Source organism: Pezoporus flaviventris, unplaced genomic scaffold, assembly GCF_033815535.1.
Source record: "Pezoporus flaviventris isolate CSIRO_AGI_PZ_B2104156 unplaced genomic scaffold, CSIRO_AGI_Pfla_v1 ptg000036l, whole genome shotgun sequence".
Classification (NCBI taxonomy): Eukaryota; Metazoa; Chordata; class Aves; order Psittaciformes; family Psittacidae; genus Pezoporus; species Pezoporus flaviventris.
In genome coordinates, this window is record NW_026892584.1 from 17,249,530 (window position 1) to 17,272,492 (window position 22,963).

At 37.1% G+C, this 22,963-nt stretch overlaps 1 protein-coding gene across 4 annotated transcripts in view; it reads left to right on the top strand.

The window, feature by feature from the left end:
- The window catches only part of FMN1 (formin 1), a 188,004-nt gene that overhangs the window by 13,056 nt on the left and 151,985 nt on the right, over window positions 1-22,963 (top strand). For all 4 annotated transcript variants that reach the window (XM_061463381.1, XM_061463385.1, XM_061463384.1 and 1 more), the window contains exon 2: window positions 360-2,373. In XM_061463381.1, coding sequence (XP_061319365.1) covers window positions 462-2,373 — 1,912 coding nt within the window. In that variant the 5' untranslated portion in view covers window positions 360-461. The remainder of the gene's footprint in view (window positions 1-359; window positions 2,374-22,963) is intronic.

Consider the following 22,963-nt stretch of genomic DNA (forward strand, 5'->3'; position numbering starts at 1 on the left):
TGGTTCTTTTTTACTAAATGTTCAACAGCAAGTTAACTTTTAACAGAGAAAGGGCAACAGGATATAGTATTTAAAAGTAAATTATGTTTCAAATGTGTGGTTCAGTGAACATTTTGTGGCCTTATGGAACAGTTCTCTGAACTGAGAATCCTGGAGACAGAAAAATGATGTATGAGAGATGGATTATGACTCCAACTATGAGTGTTAGCAAAGTCATCCTTTTTGGGTCAGATTTTTCGAGGTAAGAGATTTGTATCAGAAAACACTGAGAGAAGATTGTGCTTCTGCAGGCTTGTTATTTGTCGTATTACATTTGCCATAATCAAGTTTGACAGGCTTCTCTTTATTTTTTTCCGCAGACAATATTATTGCTGAAGATTAGTCAGATGCCTTCCATCCATTCCCTGCCTCACATTCTATGTCATGCAAGCTTTGAAATACTTAGCACATAATTTAAAAGAATGACTAATTTGGCAAGCATAATGGAAGGCACGCATACTGTCCTTCAATTGCACAAACCCATTATGGAGCTTTGTTACATCAGCTTCTATCTTCCAGAAGGCAAAGTCAGAGGATTTACTTACAGGTGCTGTTTAACTCTGGATAGAACCAGTAAACATTTCTGTAGCTGCTATCAAGTAAGACAGAGGTTACAGATACAGTTGAGAGAAAAGCCGTATGAAGACTTTGGAGATATTATTTTCAAGCAAAGTACCACAAAAGACATTCTTATTGAACTGTACAGACTAACTTTCGCAAAGGAAACACTGTTATCCAGTCTTTTGAGATCACACCATATTCTGGACTTCAACATAGGACATCAGCAGAGAAAGCGACAGGATATTTCTGGAGTCCCAAAACTTAAAGGTGACGATTACTTCAGTTTTACACATCAGCAGAAGGTCTTTCTGGATTCCACAAATAGAGACAATTTGAATCACAAAAAAATGAGGAAATATAAAAGGAAAGAGAGCTTTGAGGAGTTCAGACACTGGAAAGGGGGGAAAAAGATACATGAACAACATCTTTCTTTACTGAACGCAAAAACCAAGCAACTGGAAAATAAGAGAATGCTCCCCGCAACATTTCCTACCAAGAGTTTTCCCAGTTCCTTTTCTGCCTCCAGCTGGGTAGCAGTAAAAGGTAAGGATGATTTACCAGTAGACAATAGTATACAGCCAGAAAGGTGGATAAAAGAGGGGTGCCCTCTTGAGAGCAACAAAGCTGTGAAACTGGATGCTGACTTACCAAGTTCTAGCTCAAAAGACGACAACACAGTCACAGCTGAACTAGTGGACAATGGAGAATGCATCCCTGAAGTTATGAAAGTCCAACAGGGTATTGCTTTGATAAAGTCATCTCAGGACAGTCTATCTAACACACTTGAGACATTAAGTAAATCCGCAGCTGCTAAAAGCTTGAAAAGTAGCAAGTGTACTAAGCCAGTATGCAGGGAGAAACCAGAAATCACAGTTGTTGCTGAAGTACAGGATTCAGAAGCTTGTACTAAAAAAGTTGACAAACCCCCTTCAGAGTCTTTAGCTGATTTTCACAGAGATAAAGAAACCATTCCTCCTGTTCTTACAACAGTAAATAAAGAGTTTATATCAAGAACTCATGTATACTCCATAGATGAAGCTGCTGGAGACTCTAAAAATGCTGTGCTGCAGGAAAAGGAGCAAGGCAGCTCTGGTTTGCAGTACAAAGCAGAGAGAGTGCACATTACTGATGAGTCATGCAACCTTGTGGGAGCAGTCAATAAAGCTCTTCTGAAAGTTATTCGGAGCGACAGTTTAGATGAAGCTGCAGAATGGAAGAGACTGCAACAAATTACAAGAGTAGACAGAAACCTGCCAGGCTCAATAGATGAGAAAAGAACCACGCTATCCCGGGGAAGCAACAAGCATTTATTTTTGAACCTGCCTGTAAATGAAAGTTCTGATCTTTCTCAGACAAGTAATAATCTTAAACTGGAAGAGAAAAAGCTGCATTCACCCTCATTAGTATCAGTGAGTAATGTTTTTAATAATTCATATCCGGTATCTAATATACACAAACAAATGTCACCTATTCCTTCTCCGTTATCTTCGAGACTGCCTAGCCCACAGCTGCATCATCGGATTCTCCCATTACCAACACAGAACACCGAGGGCGAATCTGTGTTCCCTGACTATGGCCATGGGAGACATGGGGCTATAAACCTCTCTCTTGGTGATCTGGAGCCACAGTTTTATCTGAAGTTTTCTGAACCTGGAGAATCGGGATTTGCCACCAGACAACGAGGCCTACATCAGAATGCAACTGCAGGGCATTTTGAAAAGCGCGCCGTACAAGAAAAATTAACTACTCAGACACAGCAGAATTTCTGTCCAGGTCAGTCCTATTTCATTTTTTAAACTAACAGTATTGGCCAGCCATGAAAGTATTGGAGTATTTTTTTAATACTAGCCTTCAGTAATAAATGGTATGCTTTCACTACTTAAGGATTGAGTGAAAAGTTGTTTTTATTTTTTTTAAACAAAAGTTACAGCCATATAAGATTTACTTTCAGATGCATTTTTATGTCAGCTTATATTCAGTCCAGTTGTTACTGAATGACCTCTTGACCAAAGCTGGTTAAATGTTTTGCTATATAAAATGAAAAAAGTTTGCATCCTTATTTTCCTGCTTTTCCTGTGCTGTGTTCTAATCTGTCAAAATGTTATTACGAGATTTGTTATCCAAAATGTTCTTTTTAGTTTGTTTGGCTTAACTGATGAACATTGTCTGGGCAAGCTAATTTACATTGCCTTAAGTATGGGACTGGTGCTTTGACCATTTAGCTACAAGAGGTTGATGTAAATTCTGAAAACAACAAAAGGCTGGGTTTTAAAAGGACTGCATGCAGGAGTCATGATACAGTGTTATTTGAGTACAGTGCATGGGTTTATTTATAATTATATACTGTCAATATAAAAATGCATAAATATATGGAATACTGAATAACTGCTTTCTTAGCTAGAACATCAACATCTATACCCTTCATTTTTTTCTCTAGGAAACAGGAAGGCTGGAGAATCTAACCCTACAGTGGTCTAGGTGTGGTTTAGACTAGTCGCTATGTGTTAGAGGGAGGGCTGACAGTGCCAAGTGACATGATTTCACTATAAAAGGGAAAGATGCTAATTTGCAGCCTTGTCGTTTTTCCTGGAAAACAGGATAATTTTCTATAGTCTCAAATTAAAGGAAAACTGAAAAAAAAAAAAGGAAAAACCTGTTGGTAGCTGTATTTGTCAACTATTTACCTTGACTTGAGTGTCTTACATGATAAATATTCCCATTCCTACCCCTGCTTCCCTTCATAGTGCATTTAGGTTTCTTGCCTTACCTTTGGCTGATTCAGCTCACCAAAAAGGCACAAAAATATTTTTTGTTTGGTTGGTTGGTTTTGTAGGAGCTGGGGGGGATGACAGAGGGTAGTCTGCCATTTAGCTACCTAAATTGCCTCTTAAGGTGGCCCAGTGATTGACTACAAGAGCTGGTGCAGGATTCATTACAAGATTCTGCAGACTAAATCATGGAGGAAGACACAGGAAAGGGGGGTTCCAAAAGGGGAGTTGTGTAGGGTTGTGAAACCATTACCTTAGCCAGAGGGTGCTGAATACTGTTTATGAGGCTTGCATTTTTGCCTGCTACTTGTACAAGCTGCTTTGGTTCACCTCAAGACTAAATCAGAGAGAGTTCCTTTTCTGGTTCCTGTTGTTCTGTGATGTCCTACCCCTCTCATTACTTCCTGTACTTTTTGGTGAGCTTGTTTAGCTCATGAAACCAGGCAGAAAATTTCACCCCTTCATAAGACTAAAGTAGGATGCCTGATCTTTTTCTCCCTGTTTTGCATTAGTTTGCATTTTTTAATTAGTTTACCATTTAGGACTGTTGGATGTGGAACTGTACCTATTGTACTACACTCTTATACTGGTTTTGCCTGGGAGAGTTAATTTTCTTCATAGCATCTTGTACGATACTCTGTTTTGTATTTGTGATGGAACGGTGTTGGTAACACACTAATGTTCTACTTTGTGCTGAGCAGTGTTAGCACAGCATCAATGCCTTCTTATTTCTTGCCCTACCAACAAGGGCAACATTAATATAGATAGAAAATATCACTGGAACTTTCTGGAATATGTAATACTATTCTGGGGTAGGTTGTTTGTTGGTTGGTTTGTTGTTTTATTTTTTTTTTTTTCATTTTCATGTATGATTGCATGCCAGCATTATCACTGGTGTGTCAGACAATCTGTAACTTTAAGGAAAAGTTTCCTGCTTTGCTGGCATATACAACACTGTAGGTATGTCTCTGGATCTAGGATAATGCAACATTCCACTTTGCTCTGCACCAGGGGTGGAGTCATACCTATTGACACAGCATTTGGAGTACCACTCTTATATAAACTGACATAAGTAATAACTAACTGACTGTAGTGCAGTGGGATAAATCATGTATCTCCAAATTTAGACAACATAAGTGATGTTAACATTTGCAGACACAAATTTGCAGTCCTGATTTGATCCTTAGCAGATTACTCCCATGTGTGAAAAGCAAAATTCAAGACTATTGTGCAAGTTTGTCTGTAATGGGGTGCTATTGTGAAATGATTTCTTAAATCTTAATTAAATTCTTAATTAGATCTTAATTAAGTTCTTTATTGTGAGGGTGATGAGGCACTAGCACAGGTACCAGTGCAACCACAGTTTGCATTGACTCATTCTGTGAAACATTTGGAAACTTTTATTAGCTGTGTAACTTTGTATTTGAAAAATTTCATGAATGGGTTAAAATGTTTTAGTTTATTGCTTAAATAATGAATTGGACTCATCAGACAGCTCTCCTCATAATTTCAAGTCTCTTTTCTGATTGTGTGAAATAATGATTCTTCATTCCCTTTCTCGGTAATTCGAAACTATTCCTGCAGTCAAAACTAAAACTTTTAGCTAAGGCAGAGTGCCTTTGTTTCTGTACTTCTACTCTTTCTGCAAGTTCAGTTTCTTTACAGCAGATATTTGTGGCACAAATCTCCTAGTTTCACTGCATAAAGTTCTATCAGTAATTCACTTGAAAGTACACTTCTCTGGATCTTCCTGTTGAAGTGCAACTGCTGGCCCTGGGAACAGGTCACAGCTTTTATCTGGGCAAGTTAATAGTTAACTGGGAAGAATTTATAGTTCCGCAATAATTATTTAGCAGTTTTCTCTGTAAGTGGGACTGGGAATTAACATTCCTATATTTGCATTTAATAGTTCTGTTTGAATTATCAAAATTGTAAGTAAAAGCTTTAGAACAAATTAAGACTTTTGAGAAATAAAATGTTCAGCTTCAAACAGCAAAAAAAATCAAAAAAGTATAAACACCACAGTTTCTCGTAAAAAGACATTTATTAAATCCTCAAAACCATACTTCCTTTTCTACTGTAACATAAAATAAATTATGGTTTTATAACCTTGGAGAAGTCAAGCTTGCTTTTGAAATGATCCTCAGTATATCTGAAATTGTTTTGAGGAAAGATTTTCTGAGACCTTTTAGTTTCTGACTGTGCTTCTCTCTCAAGTTGTCCACAGTGGTAGAGAAAAATAGGAAGAAAATTTTCAGACCTGTTTTGTACAGAATAACACCAATATGCTGTTTTAATAAGTCTTATCTGAAAGAGGAGGAAGAAAAGTTATATTTTTAGCAGTTACTGAAGTGAATTTATTCAGAGCAGGAAATTTAATAAGTATCTTTGGTTATGACGTAGCCTCTGTGACTTAGGGCAAGTCAGGCAAGACATCTGATTATTCCACGACAATGACTGGTGACTGTGCTTTGAGTCAGGATGAGACTGGGATGGGCCATCCACCACACTTCATTTTGTATTTTGGTGCTGCTGTGGAAGAAGAATAAAACCTGGCAAGGGGATGGTGAAAGCAAGAAAGAGAACAAATGAAGAGAATGGTGTTACCCTGCCTCCTCTGCCAATGAAGATTGCGCCTTTTTTGATATTTAGTAGTTCTGAAAAAAGAACACAGCCAACAGACACAGAAATCCAAAATGAGCAGGATTACAGATTAAAAAAAAATGAAACGAATGGGAGATAACCAGTATCTGAAGAGAGCCTACATGGATGCTGGGGAGGGACTCTTCATCAGGGACTGTAGTGACAGGACAAGGGGTAATGGGTTAAAACTTAAACAGAGGAAGTTCAGGCTTGATTTAAGGAAGAAGTTCTCTACTGTGAGGGTGGTGAGGCACTGGAACAGGTTGCCCAAGGAAGCTGTGAATGCTCCTGGCAGTGTTCAGTGCCAGGCTGGATGGAATCTTGGGTGACATGGTTAAGTGTGAGGTGTCCCTGCCTTTGTCAGGGGGATTGGAACTAGATGATCTTAAGGTCTTTTCCAACCCTAACTATTCTATGATTCTATGATAGAACTGAGTGAATAAGTCTTGTGCAAGGTAAAATGGCTGAGCCTATGGCACTGAAAGGAACAGGTCCATTCTTGTCTTCCCTTCTCCCAGCAGAGGCCTCCTCTCTCACTATGCCCCCTCTTCTTTGATTCAGATCACTAAGCTAGTTGAAAACTGAGCTGCTAAGGAAGGAGGTGATTAGCTTTTGCTGGTTTAGTGAGCTGAAGAGCTCACTAGTGATCTGATGAAAACCAAAGCTAGGCTGAGGGAGGACATGAAAGTGTGCTGCCAGGAGGTAGAAATGAAAAATGAGCAAGACCAGCCCTGCTTGCATCCAAAGCCTCAGTTGCATCCCAAAACTGAAAGCCAGGAGAAAATAACAGAAGTTGATGTGAGTGGGAGATAAGACGTGGATGAAGTTGGATGAGCATGCAGAGACATTGTGATCTTTTAAGCGAGTGGTATTAGCAGTGAAGCATGAAGAACAAGAGAGGGTGGACAATTAAGAAAAGGGAACTCCAGTGGGCTGGGTGCGGAGTGTGGCCTTGGCTAGGATAGAGAATAGGAGTGGAGTATCACAAAACAAGTGGAGCATGGCAGATTAGAGATAAGAGGTTTTGTTGTTGTTAGTTGGTTGGTTTGGTTTTTGGGGGGGGTTCTTTTTGGTTTTTGTTTTTGTGGGAAAATGTGCAAAAGGATCTGTAACCAGTAGAATGTACATCATGGATGTAAACCAAACAGTCTTGCTGATGATCCATGAAGTCAGTGTGTAATACCAGATGAAATTCTGGAGATGTAGGGAAGAGAAGGGAGAAAGAAAAAGAAAGATGAGGTAATAGGTTTTGGTTTTAAAGCTGTAGAAGTTATAATTATGGAATCATAGAATGGTTTAGGTTGGAAGGGACCTTAGAGAACATATATTTGCAACCCCCCGGCGTTAGCAACACCCCCCATTAGACTAGGTAGCTCAAGGCCCTGTCCAGCCTGGCCTTGAACACTGCCAGGGATGCTGCATCCACAACTTCTCTGGGCAACCTGTTCAGTGCCTCACCACCCTCATATAGTGAGGAATTTTTTCCTAATGGCTAATCTAAACCTCCCTCCTGTCAGCTGAAGGTGTCTTAACTGCTGGAAGAGTTTGGTGAATGCAATTCTTCAGATTATTTCTCAAATAATTTTCTTTAATTTACTATTAAGATACACACCCAAATGTTTCTTGTAACACATTCTGTATGTAATTGTAATTTCATCTATCCCTGCTGATGATTTAGATGGAGAATGTTGTTTGCTTGTTTTGCTGCCAATGAGAGTTTTGTGGCACCAATTCACCTTCTGTTAGAAAGAATTGAAAATGATCATTCTGGCAATTTTGTGAGGTTGTAAAAAATTTGCACTGCTGTTTGAAAACATGGCAACTGCTAATGGCTATTACTGGTAGATCCTTTTTATAGTCTTCAAATATAAGTACTTCAGCCTATAAAGGACTGTTAATAATGTGCATAAATATGTGAATAAGTATTATTGTTAATTGGTCCAAAATCATCAAACCTTGTATTTTAGTCCTCAAAGGCTTTGAAGGGAATGAAAAGCACAAAATGATATTTTTATTTCGGTACTTCACTTGCTGGTGGCTGGAGGAACAGTTTTCATAAATGTGCTCTGAGGGCTGCCCTACTCCTTATAGCTTTTAACTGTCAGTTGAAACTGGGTTTTCACATGTTTCCTGTGTTCCTCTTTGTTTGCTGTGTAAACATAGCTAACTTGCACATGAACAAGAATACTCAGATTCAACAAATATAGACGTTATATAGTCCTAGTTCTACACATCTGTTTAAATTTCTAGCTTTAAAGTAGCAGGTTGAAGCATCCATGTGAAAAACCTTAGGTTTGAATTTGTTTGGATATATTTTCACTTACCACAAGCACTTAATCTATCACAGTTGCTAGAGCTAGAAGACTTCTGATTGAAAAATGGGATACAGGCAATGTTTTATTCTAGATATTTAATGAAGGTAGCAAAAATAATTAAAGTTACTATTTTAAATTTATTTTGTCTTTTCCCTATTTAACTAACTCTTTAAGCTGAAAAGGGGCAAATAAAGTCAGTTAAGAGAAATTCAATAACATGACCTTATGATGTGTTCCTGAACAATGGTTTTAGAAAATGAAGTTTCATATAAACAAAACTCTGTTTGAAGGCTCTTAGAACAGGAGGCAGATGATATTATATTGTTTTTGATGTTCCTTTTATAAGGAAGAGAAAGGTTTATAAATATATTCTCTAATTGAAGTGGTTCAGGGAATTGCTAATTAGCATTTTAAAAGCACTGCAGTGTTCTGTCCATAACAAGTATGCACTTCATGAGGTAAGTCTGCATGTAGATCACATGGAAGCATGATGCGTAGTTTCTCACAGGTAATTCACATGAAAGCAGTATGTATGAGTGTGTTGCTTCACTAAAAGCAGCTTATTCAGAGTGCGTGTTCTTTGAAGATGCTATGGAGTTCAGAATTGAGCAGCAAGGGAAAGAACAGAATTACCAAGAGAAAAAAAAAAAATAGAATCACAGAATCTCAGAATCATTTAGGTTGAAAATCTTAGATCATCTAGTCCAACCCTCTGCTCAAGCAGGGTTGCCTAAAGCAAGCTGCCCAGGCCAGCTTCCAGTAGGGTTTTGAATTTCTCTAAGGATGGGTAACTGAATAACCTCTCCAGGCAATGTGTGTCAATGTTCGGTCACTCTGATGGTGAAAGAGTTTTTTCTCATGTTTACGTGGAATTACATACATTTTAATTTGTGCCCATGATACTGTTGGCTTGCTTTTTTTTTTTTTTTTCTGGCTCATGTTCAACTTGGTGGCCACCAGGACCCCAAGGTCTTTTTCTGCAAAGCTACTTTCTAGCCAGTTGGCCCCCAGCACGTACTGGTGCCTGGGGTTGTTGCTCCCCAGGTGCAGGAATTTGCACTTCCTCATTCTGAACTTCATGAGGTTCCTGTTATCCCAGCCTGTTGAAGTCCCTCTTGTGTATCAGCCACTCCTCCCAGTTTGTCTTATCAGCAGACTTGCTAAGGATGCACTCTGCCCCATTGTCCGGGACAGCATAAAGTTGTTGAACAGTACTGGCTTCAGTATTGTGTCCTGGGATACACCACTAGTTTGTTGCCTAGTTTCAACCACTAGTTTCAACAGGAATTAGTTCCACTTATCACGAACTTCCTGGCCTGGTAGGTCAGCCAGTCTTTAATCCTTTTCCATGTCCGCTTATCTAACACATACTTTGTCAGCTTGTCTGTGATGATGTTATGGGAGACAGCATCAAAGGCTTTACTAAAGTAAACAACATCACCATTCTCAGCTCATCCACCAAGCTAATCACCTCATTGTATAAGGCAGTGAGGTTGATCAAGCATAATTTCTCCTTTGTAAATCCATGCTGACTACTCCAGATCACCTTCTTGTCCTTCATGTATTTAAAAATGCATCCCAGGAGGATTTTTTTCATCACCTTCCTAGGGACTGAGGTGAGAATGACAGGCCTGTAGTTCCTTGGATCTTCCTTTTTGAAGAGAAGAGTGGTATTTGCTCTCTTCCAGTCTCTGCTAATTGCCATGACCATTCAAAGATAATACAGAGTGGACACATAATGATAAAGGCGAGCTCCCACTGCACATTTGGGTGTAACCTGTTTGGTCCCATGGTCCCATGGATTTGTGTACAACCAGTTTATTTAAATGCCCCCTAACCTAGTGCTCTTCCATCAAGGGTAAGTATTCCTTGCTACAGTTTCCCTCTGAACTCAGGAGCCTGGGATTCCTGAAGACAGGTTTTACTGGTAAAGACTAAGGTGAAGAAGTCATTGGTATGTTTGGTCTTCTCTATGTCATTTGTCCCCAGTTACCCTCCTCCATTCATCAATTATTTAGATGATAATTTTTCATGGTTTTTCAAACTTAAATAATTTTATCACAGGTTTTTTTCTAAACAAAGATCCAGCTGATAAGTGCATGAAATTTATAAGGTTAATTATGATACTGATGTTCAAAAGTTTGGAATTCAAACTTGGATCATATAAATCCTGTCAATCTTTTTTAATTATTTAAAGTTATTGCCTTCCTTTTCTGAATATGAAATGATTCTGTAGATTAGAGTCTGGATCTACAATAATGAAATTTTATGTTAAATCTGTTAGTGACTTAACAGAACAAGTGTGCTATACATACTTGCGGGGTAGCAATTATGAGCTCTATTTTCCCTCAGTGTTTTTCCTGTGCATTATCATCTCTGCAAAATTCAGTTACCGTGTCGGTGTTGTCAATGTCATTAACTTTTATTTGGAACTTTTTTTCCCCCCAGTTTAAAATCTCAGTGGGTCTTTAATATCTTGTGGTAATTATTTTACCAAAAGACTCAGTATGGCTAAAAGGAGGTAATTATTTATGAGATCTTTCCAGATACTGGCTTTCTGAATCATCCTGACTGCTATTTGTAAGAGAGATACTTTCTTTGATATGGATTTCTATTGCTCCTTCTGTAGACAATTGCAGACTGTATCTAAAAATTTCCAGTAAAGTCTGCATGACCTTTCTAGATATGTAGTCTTGCAAAGTTTGCTAATAATATGTCTAACTAAAATCACAGTCTGTATATAGCTCTTTAATGGTTCATAGTTTTCCTGTTACATTCTCTGCAGTTACTCATCATACAGTGTATTACGATTTCCTTCATGGACATCATTGACATCATAAGACTCGATTGAGTCTTATGACACATGGTAAAGGTAAAAGATCATTAATACTTCTTTCCAGTGAAGTCAAAATCTTTTTCATTGTACTGTAAAAAAATATAAGGCAATGCTGCATTGAAACTGTAGATTTATAGCAGTTTGAAATGAATGTAGACAGAACTGGAAGTTCATTATGAGTCTGAGTTAAAAAGACCCTCTGAAGACTGACCTTGATAGATGCTGTGAACAAATAGCTCCTGTTTTAGCTGAATGAGTTCCCAGCATGATGCACTTAAGCAACAGTTATATTTTCATCTCTCTTTGTAACATGTGACTCTTCAGTCAAAGGCAATCAGTGAGAGGAAACCAAGTGAATTAAATTGGAATGAAAAACCAGAGGCAGCTTAATGTTTTATGCTGATCATAGATTAACAATTTTCTGTTTCATGGGAAGGGGAAAAGGCCAAAACATTCACTCTGGTTACAGTTTGTGCACGCAGTTTAAAAGACTTACTGTAATGAAATGGGCTTTTTTTTATCAGTGTAAGAAGAATTTCTTGAAGTGACATACTGACATAATGTGGAAGTTGTGATTTCTTAAATCTGTATGTATGCTGTTGGCTATTTAAAACAAGTCAATAGAAATGGTTCAGCTGACATTTTTTTTGATGTATCAGGATGATTTAAAAGTTGAGATCAAGTTAAAGTCTTTACCTCTGTAAGTATTAATTAATAATGTATATAGGATTTTTTAAAAGCTATAATAGCTACTTTTTGGTATTTTGTCTCTGAAAAGGTGATGTTGCACCAAATCCAACTTGTAAAGGTGGTAAAAAATTCTGCATATCCCCTGCTAAAAACGTATCTTAACATGTACGCAGTGAAGATTAATCAAGATGCAAGTTCTGTGTTTCTAGTATACCTTATCAGTAAATAATTTTGAATAATATCTCATTATTTGGATATGAAATTAAATATACAATAATACATTTAAATGATACTTATCAGTATTATTTATGAGTTATAGCATTAAAATACTGCACCTAGTATCTTAATGATGTATTTAATTTTATGTGTCAGAGGAATTTTTCTTTGGGATTAGATTATGATTACTCTTACATTTAGATTACAGAGGCCTCTCATTTGCTTTGAGTGTTTAGGATTTTCCAGAGCAGTGTCAGAGATCTCTTCAGGGTTGTGTGTTACGTTGCTGAGATCAGTGAGGTGAAAATAGGACAGAGAAAACTTGGAGAACTGTGGGATGTGTTTTAGAGGAGACGTTTTAAAGGCTGAGTGAAATTACTCTCTATGAGAACAAGAGGTGAGTAAGGAAGGAAATATAAAGAATTCACAGTCCCTCACCAGAGTGACATTCTCTTCATAGTGCCACTTGTAGGGTCCTGTTTGATAGCACTTTTGATGCTTTGTAATACTCTACCTTTTTCTACATTTATGTTTTGAAAGTGTGAAAATGAAAAGTGCTGTTTTTTCCATCAGGTTTCTTGTTACAATGGAGACGTATATGGGAGACTTTTGTATTTTGAATACAATGAAGTTCTCTGAAATTCTCCTGAGTGATCACGTTTCTTTGCTATCAGTACACAATTTAATGATTTTGCCTTGGATAATTCTAAACTACAAGGTTTAAGAATATAACTGATGAATGGTTTAGCTAACGTGTGACCATGTTTACACTCATTTCTCTTTAGTATGTTGGAAAATTAAGGTGGAAACACTTTGAGTGTGCTAGAAAAGACTGACTTATGGAGAAAGGCATTCTGAGATTTTATTCCGTAACTTCTTCAGTGATTTCTGTATTTGTATGTCTACCTTATGAGTAGAAAATATTTCCTGATTGCTGTCCCCTGTAAATTGGAACCCTTTACTTCACCAAACCTCACTAAATATTTATGAACAGAAGAAAAAACAATTCTTAATATATGTACAAACTCAAGTAGATTGGTTCTTGTTCTCTTAAGCTTCAGTGTTTCTGTTACAGAAACACCAGTAAAAATAACAAAACTGTAGTACCCGGAACTCTGGTGTATAACAAGTTACTACTTCTATGAATGTATGATTTATATGAATATCATTATTTTTGAGGGGGAAGTTGCATAAAGGGTAAATCTGGTTGTTCCTTTTACCCCCTACCACTTCCCCTTTTTCAGCAGCTAGGCTCACAGCCTGACCAGCCCTGGGAGGCCCTGCCAGCTGGAGGAGCACACACACCCTTGGTTCCCAACCTGCTCTCAACAGCTCTAGTTGTTATTATCTGCAAAATACCAGGTGCTTCTGGGCAACCTAAGATGTTAATCAGGCTTACCCCATATACATAATGTGTATGTGGGATCTGGATCATATTGTCAGTGTGTTTATAACAAATAGCTTGATTTCCATGTCCAGAGAAACTGAACACTACAACCATTAAGGCAGATTTGTCTAAAAGCTGCAGAATTTTCTTGAGCATATTATGGTAAATTAGGAATATTAGTCAACAAAAGTAATTCCAAGTTCTTTAGGCAATTACTAAAAAATTGCTTCTTTTATGTAGCAGGGAAGTCCCTTGGCTAGCAATTTGTTAACATATACTTGAGTCCAATAGTTAATGTTGTTATAAAAGTGAAATCTAAAGCTTTGTTTAGTTCTTTGGAGTGAGTAGAAGTTTAGGTTTTTTATTTCCTGTGTTAATTTTATTTAATTTAAGTCATATATAATCTATATATGTGTAAAGCTGTTAGCATTGAGCCAGTTCATCTCATAGTAATTAGAATCCAGAGGTTATTTTCTCTTAAGTTTCTTCTGGAGTATATATTCCTGTCAGTAATATCATTGTCAATACACTGTAAACTTGAACAAATGTTCATTGATTTCTGAATCTTCAAAATGAGATTTGTTTTGTCTTAACTGTAGTAGTTAAGTATGAAAAATGCATTGAAAACATGTTTTTGAAATAAAAACGATCACATTTTGGAGAGTATATATTTCTAAATAAATGCATATTAAAATGTAGTTAGTTAGGTCTAAATTTCAAATAGCCATTACAGTTTAAATTGAGCATGTATCTGATAGGTATACTAATTTGTGCCAGTAATATATATATATATCCTACATATAGAAAGGTAGTAGCCTTCTGAAAATTATGTACTAGAATAGTAAAACCCAATTAATACACCAAGAACATGGCTGTTAATACATATATGCATAGGCAGCATAGTCTTGTATAAGACCTAAGTATTGATTTTTGACGCTTTTGTACCCTAATTTCTTCTCATATGCTTCTTTTGTGTGATATGGACCTAATAATGTTTGTATTAGTTTACTAAAACAGGTTATTCTTTAAATCTGAGACACAGTGAAACTACAGTTTTAAGTATTATGTCTAAGATAAATACCACCATATAAATTCCCAGGAATGGTTTTCACCTTTCATTCTTGGGATTAATTTGTATTCCATTTCTACACTTACTTATGCAACTTATACCTAATTATGAAAAAATGAAAGCTGTCACCCAGAGCTGGGAAGAAAAATGTTAGCACATACTTCTTCATTTTTTAATTTTAGAAAAGAATCTCTTACTTTTAGCATTCAGTGTTCTATCTTGTCATCTAATTTATAATCTGAGGCAGTGTTCCATTTCAATATTTTCTTATATTTTTCCAAGTTATGAAAAAAAAAAAAATCATAACTTTGTTGCTTAGTTTGACAGTCTTAATCCATCCTGAGGGTATTTTTCTAGCATATGGATTAGCAAAAGAGGCCAAACCTAATTAGTCTAAAGAGCCATCTTTTTCATCTCATCAGGCGTTGGATGTTTGGCTTGTCCAGGCTTTTTCATCAACATGGTTGGATAACTTTTAAACTATTTCACCTGTCAATCTAGACAAGAGATTTGTTTCCATTCTATTCAGATTCTGGTGCCAGTAAGATCTTCAAGTTTAAAGTGTTTGCTCAAAGGTTAGCAGAAAATGGGTGATAGTTTGAAGCTATTCCAGATTTCCAGGATGACATGAATTTAGGGAGCGGTATCTCATTTGTTAAAGATATGCTGCATGCTAGTAAGTCCAGCGAGATTACTTTGTTCTGTAACAGCTCCAAAATGAAATGGGTTTTATCCAGAACAGGCAGAAGTCTGGGTTTTGGTTTTTTTTTCCTGTCTTCCATGATATTTCTGACCATACTCATTTACTTTCAAGTCTTACTTTTTCCCCCCTCCGTGTAATTGTATTTTAGTTGGAATAATGTAGATGTTTTGTATGAAAGTAGTCATGTAGGGTGTGTTTGCATTGCATGTCTGGTCCATGCTAGCAACCCACACTGCTTTTGCAGTTTGGCCTATGAGACTCAATGGAGTTTAAAGAGTAGCTTGAGCTTCAACAAGCCTTTCATACTTAGAGTTGCTAGGTCTGCACAGACCTCATGCATCTACCAAAATCTTCACGGCAGGGCTGGCATTACACAGCTTCTCTCACTCTAATGAGTTACAGTCATTCCACCCTTGTGGCACAGAGCAAGGACCTTAAGCTTTCTTCATGTGGGTTAGGTGTGACTATAGGTTCAAAGGAGATTTTGGGCTACAAACAAGGCTGTGACATAGCCTGGGCTTGAGTAATAATGCAGATGGTCAATGAGACAGAGCATAAAAGCAGGTTCAGTTAACTTTGTAAGGTAAGTTGCAGCTCTGTCATCAGAGGGTTGAGGTCTCTTATGTGTAACTCTCATTGAAATTGATATTAAATGTGCAAATTGGGATGACAGCTGGGTGTTCCAGCGGAACAAATGAAAGGTTTCTTGGAATTCAGGTCTGCTTTAGCAGCCTTGGCTGCTAAAAACAACATCTAATGATACTAATATTTAAACAGTCACGGCTTTGAATAGTCACAGAAATGTTTCCACCCATCCTTCTGGTGATGTGGTCATAAACCAGGTGTATAGCATACCGCTTTGCTTTCTTACTCGGCAATCATCCTTACTACACTTCCGCAGCCTGTTTGCACCTCTGCTTTATTCCTATTACTTTTCTCCTTCACGAGACACTTTCATACCTGTACCTTTTGAAAGAAGAAAGCTCATACTTTGTTTATTCACAAGAAATGATCTCTGCTTGCTGTTTGGATACCCTGGGCAACTACCTGTAAGATCATTTTACAAATTAAAGGAAAGAATTCTGAATTACTGTTACCTCCTTATTCCACAAGATCTTTAGGATGGGTGCAAAAGTTTGCAGAATGAAAAAACACAGTTTTAGGTGCCCTAGGGTGTCTGAGGCACAGGCACAGAGTTAGCAAATCTGATCCAGAATTTTCCACACCTTTTGGACTGGGATAAATTAATTTTAGCATCTAAGGTTCATTTAGGCAACTGAATCCAAATAATTGTATGTAAATTATGTGACAGCTTTTTATTTATTTTTATTGTTGTTAATTTTCATCAAGCAAAACTAATCAAAATTGTATTTATTCCTTCAGGGAAAAAATATATAAAAAACCCCAAACCCAGCCCATATCTGGATTTTTGTCTAGAATCTCACCATACATTCTGGCAATTTGTAGTCTGTTCATTGTTCTAAAAATTGAACTCCAGTTCTGCATGCTTTCTTCTGTGAACTACCTGTATTTCTGAATTACATTTCTAATTAAGTATACTTTTGTCATTGTCTTTGTATCAGTGTATTAAGGCACTTCATTTGAATTTTAACCATAAAACTTAACAGACTATACTGGTTTTTTGCTGTTTTTTATGGTTCTCAGTCCACTGAAACAGCATCCCCTTTTTTAAAACCTAGTAGGAAATTTGACCAAGTGAAACTAATATAGTTCCTGGTGACACAAGTATAGGGCTCAGGAGCTGTTCTTGGCTCACAAGTATAGGACAAACCTTAGAGATCTATGGTCAAGGTGCAGAATTTACATAACAGGTTTACTGTTACAACAGAACTGTGAGCAACAGAACTAAAAGAAAGTCACGCCTCTCATTTGGTTCCTTTGGCATCTACATGTTGAAGATGAAAGAATTTTAAAATATAAAGTATTCCTTTTGTATGAATCAGGAATATGACCAAAAGCATTTTGCTGTCACATTCACATAGTGGTATGCTTTAGCATGGCGTTTGTTATCACTGTGGCTTGAAAGAGAAAAACACCCTTTTCAAGAAGAGTATTGAATACACGCCTAACTTGAAGCAAGACTGAGATCAAGTATGTGCTTATAATTGATTTAAATAGGAATGCTTTCCGAAACAAAATTATATGCTACGTGGCTAACAATTGCTAAGTTGTAATTTTATTTTTAAAGTAAATTTAATACTGGCAGCCTTGAGGTTGCTGGCTTGCAGTAATAACTGGTATTTATATCTGGTTCATTAGCATGGCAGTGAAAAATTTCATGTGACAAAAATCCATTTGGTTAATGAACCACCTTTTAATTAGACCTTGAATTTTCAAAAGAATACAGCTTATTTTTTTCCTTAGTAATGTAATATAACTGCATGGAACAGTTGCAAAAATGAACTGAATGACAGAAATATTTTTAAATGAATTAAGCAGGCTACTTGTTAGGTGCTTAGACATCTAAGGATTTTTTCTGCCAGACCTGACTGAGGCAAATAAAAAGGGCAATGTTCCATATGAAGAGTGTTTTCTTCTGTTTCATAATAGAACTCTTTGGGTGCGGAAAGCCTTGATAAAGCAAAGATACTTGTGGCTTCTTCTGGTGGTTTATACAGTTATTTTGATGTACAGGTGTTACTGAACGTGCATGTAGTATCTTGTAGATGTTATACAATCACTCAGCCATACACCAACCCTGGGAAGAAGTCTTTCCAAAAAAGCACTTTAAATAAAATTAATAAGCTGTCCTCAAACTTGACTGGTTTTAACATGTAGCTGTGTGTAGATGAGACTGTGAAATGTTTCTTGTCACAGCAGCAGATACTTGTTAAAATATGACTAAATACAGACTGTATTAAAAAGAATTTTAGGCGGTAGCTGTTAATGTAAAGTTCTAGCTCTTTTTTGCGTCATTACTGGTCAGTAGTTTTAAGATTGCTATAATTAGCCAGTCCTTTGTTGACTCTTACTGTAATACAAAGGAAATGAGTGGTGTTGAGAGGTAAATATTCTAGAGTAGCATATTCCCTCATAACTTCTGAAACCTCCTCCATTGCACCATTCTCTTTCCATTCCCCTATTTTCTACTATCCTAGCAGTCCCACCAGTCCTAGTCAATTTTTACTACTAAATATAAAATACAATGTTGATGTAAATCGTGATACCCAAACTGACCTCTCTGAGGAGCAGGAATACTGCTCTAGCCAATGTGTATCGTATCATGCTATTTGGGGAGAAGTGCTGTGAAGAACTAGAGAAAGCAGTAAAAAGGCAGGTAAAATTCAAGGAAGTAAATATGAAGTTATGCACACACACAAAAAATACAATTTCATACATAAAATGAATCTGACCATCAGGAATGTGATTTTTGAGTCATGACAGATAGTTCCATGTAAATATTTCTTGAAAAATCAGTAACTTTCAAAAAGCAAATTGAATGCTAGGGACTTTCAGAAAAGAAAAATGCCTCCAAAACATTATGCCACTTTACAAGATCTCGTGCTCTCAAGGTTCAAATATCTTGCATTTCTCACTTCTTCATCTCAAAAAGTATATGGTAAAACCGGGTCATGTTCAGGGAAGGACAACAGGATGTTTTAAAGCACAAAAAAAAAAATCGTGAGGAATGAGGAGGAAGTATCGTAAGTGCTTGCATATTCTTACACACTTCCTTAGGCATAGGGCTCTGTTAGATGTAGGATACTCAGCTAGTAGACATTTGAGTCTTGTGTTCTTTTTAATTTTTTTTCTCTGATATTGTAAAAAACTAATGTATTCCCAGCTAAAAACATTGTTTACGCTGATGTTGCCCACTGGCTTGTTGCAGTGATGTAGTGTACCATTTAGGAATGCATTCTGTCCTTGGAAGAAAGAAAAACGAAAAGCTGAGGTGAGGCAGTGTAGCTTACCCTCCTGAACATTTTACTCACTTTGTATTGGAGTAAATACAATGTCAGTCAATATATAGAATTGAACACTTTCCCTTGCTGAGAAGCAACCCTTTTTTTTTCCTCAGGAGCTATGTTTATGCTTCTTGGCATATAGATCAGAAGTAGTTTAGAACTATTTTCTAAAGTTTGGGGATTTTTTCATAGTAACGAGCATATGATCTCTCTTTTTAATGCCTGGCTAACTGATCATGTTTCAGCTACAATGTACTCGAGGCTTCAGTCTAGAAAAGGTCAATAGTGCAATACAAACGTTAAGAATTTTAGTCCTCTTGCAGCTCCTACTTCAGGTAGATATAAAGGGAGGAACCAAACACATTCCTACATTGTGCTTTAGTCTGGAATGACTTTATTTTACATAAATTTGTTAATTTTTATTTCAATTAATAAGCTATGATACGTGATATCATATTACACCCAGCTACTTCCTGAGTTCTGTACAAATATTACCTAGCTTGCAGGAGGTAAATATGATTAATAGTATTTTCTGAATATTTAATGTAGAACTTCTCCACTGCTCCAGTGTAAGAGGAAATTGTGAAGAATGGGGCTACCAAATCATATGTTGAGACAGGATTTGAGCTCTTGAGAGGTTGTCATAAAACATATTTACTTTGGGTGAATATATGTGATTGCTGTATCTGGACACTCAATATTAACCTGATAGGTCACTCATATTCATCTAAATGTTGATGGTAGAATGAATATGTTAACTGTACAGCAGCTTGTCTGAATGCAGAATTTTCAGTTTGCAACCATTTTTAACATTTTAAGAGAAGCCACTCACGGATGTCCCTGTAAATTAATCTTGAGCTCACAGCTGTTACTCATGTAGAGTATATCTCATTACATGTTTACAAAAAACTCCAAGATGACAGGAAAAGGTTAATTGTAAAGGAAATACTTTGAACCTTAAGTTATTCAAGGAAAACTAAAATATTTTAAGCAATCTGTTATCATTTCCACAAGCCCATGTTTTCACAAGGGAAGGTATCTAGGTAAGTGGCATAATTTGTTTTCAGAGGTACTGTTCACCTCTAGCTTCTTGTGAAATCTATGACAGCAGTTAATATTCAGGAGCTGTGAGAATGGAAAAAAGAAATGTCCAGTGGCTGCGTGTAATGATCAAGTCAGAAATGGTACCAAAGAAAAGGAATAAGTAAATGAATGATTTTTATATTTTATTTTTTTAATTAATTGAGAAAGAAGACAGCCTATGGATAGGTTTTTTTGTTTTCATTGTCCTATGTTTAATAGAGCCAGCTAGCTCACGGTCAGCTGAGGCAAGTGGGGCCTTGGAATGCTTTAGATAAAATAAAAGCATGGATAATAATAACAGATAAAATAATGAAAAATAGATCATTCAGTATTACTATTTCAGTTTAGTGGAAAACTAAACTGGGTACCTGGAGAACAACTGATCTTAAAGACTAAAGCAAAAAAAGGCATTAAGTAACTCAGCCTTTTCCTCATCCTTTGTCACTATGTGTCCCCTCCACATCCAATAAAGGATGGAGATTCTCCTTAGCTCTCCTTTTGTTACTAATGTATTTATAGAAACATTATTGTCTTTTACAGCAGTAGCCAAATTAAGTTCTAGTCAGGCTTTGGCCTTTCTAATTTCCTCCCTGCATAGCCTCATAACATCCTTTTAGTCACTTTGAATTGCCTCCCCTTCTAAAGGTCATAAACTCTTTTCACAGTATCACAGTATGCTAGAGATTGGAAGGGACCTCAAAAGATCATCTAGTCCAATCCCCCTGCCGGAGCAGGAACACCTAGATAACGTTACACAGGAATGTGTCCAGGTGAGTTTTGAATGTCTCCAGGGAAGGAGACTCCACAACCTCCCTGGGCAGCCTGTTCCAGTGTTCTGTCACCCTCACTGAGAAGAAGTTTCTTCTCAAGTTTAAGTGGAACCTCTTGTGTTAAGATGGCACCAAGGATAAGGTGTTCCATCACTTTCCCAGGGACGGAGGTGAGGCTGACCGGTCTATAGTTACCCGGGTCCTCCTTCTTGCCCTTTTTGAAGACTGGAGTGACATTTGCTTTCCTCCAGTCCTCAGGCACCTCTCCCGTTTCCCAAGACTTGGTAAAGATGATGGAGAGTGGTCTAGCAATAACTTCCGCCAGTTCCCTCAGCACCCGTGGGTGCATCCCATCTGGACCCATGGATTTATGGATGTCCAGATTGCTCAACTGGTCTCTAACCCATTCCTCATCGACTAAAGCAAACTGCTCCGCTGACCTGACTTCGTCTAAGGTCTCAGGGGTACAGGGCTCTTCAGGACTGCCTGCAGCAGAGTAGACAGAGACAAAGAAGGCATTCAGTAACTCTGCCATCTCTGTATCTTCTGTCACCAGGGCACCCATCCCGTTCATCAGTGGGCCTACATTGCCTCTGGTGTTAGTTTTATCTGCCATGTATTTGAAAAAGCTCTTTTTCTGTCCTTGACCATTCTCGCCAGGTTTAACTTTTTTACCTAAAGGCACAAATTTATCTCAGGTTCATACGCAATTATGTATTAAATAAAAAGTTTCAAAACCAACTGGCTGAGAGTTTGTTTTGGTTGTATCCAAAGCAAAGGGCAATTTGTCAAATCAAGTGAGCTATTCAAAGCCCATTTATTTTGGGAGAAAATAAACACAAACAAACCCACAATATATAAAAGGCTTCTGCATGACAAAACAACTCCATTCAGACTCATAATCCTTGATAATGATCAATACCATCTTTTCAGAGACCTTCAACTTACTATAAATGTTTCTGAGATAACTTAGCAACAATATATACTTCCTCTCTGTTTAACCTCGCTGGACTGGGACTTTAACATTGGTAAAATTCATAACATACTTCTCTCTTAAAATGAAATTTCGTATTTCTCCTCTTATTATACCACCTAGTGGAAGTATTTTACAGAGAGACAATTATCCTAGGTGTTATTTTAAATAAAAAAATCCTCTTACAAATAAAATGTATACTTCCTGCCCAGTATATACTTATATAGCTAATACATTTACCAAGGGTGATCCCACTGTATGACTCTTTGAATAGCTGCCTCCTTTACATCATATGAGCATTATACTATAAGAATTGCATTTAATTTTGATATCTCTGTGGAATTATTTGGAGGACTGAGTCAGAAATAACTAGCTGAGACTAATCCTTCAATTCCTGAAGCACAAGATTTTTATTATTAAAAACTCCAGTTTCAAGACCTCCATATTTACTTTTTATTTTTCAGCAGCACTTTAACTTGGGAGACATTTTAAACACTCATTATCAACACAAAATTTCCATGAGAATATATACAGGACCTCTGAGCCTTGGACTGGAGGATCACTCCAGCAAACTACTATGCCAGTAGCAAGTATGAATTGGGATATTTTAAGTCTCCATTGCTATACCCAGTATGTCAACAGAAAAGTAATACATAAGATTAAATGCCAAGGGGAGATAAAGACAAGTCCTGCACCCATAGCAGTGGGTCGACTTTATCTTTACAGTTTTACAGATGATAGCAGCTGTCTTCATTTAATCTGCAAAAGCCACAACCTTTATTTGGCTGCAGAGTTGATTCATGAGAATCTGGGTTAAAATTTCTGGCACTTTGAATACTCTATCCTATTTCCCACCAATCTGTCTTATTTCAGCCTGTAGTGCAGACCTTTGAACCTCTCTAAGGAGGGTTCAGAAGGACTCCAGAGCAAATTTGAAAAGAGTGAGGACTTCTGTCCCCTACCGCCTAAATTTGCTCCCTACTT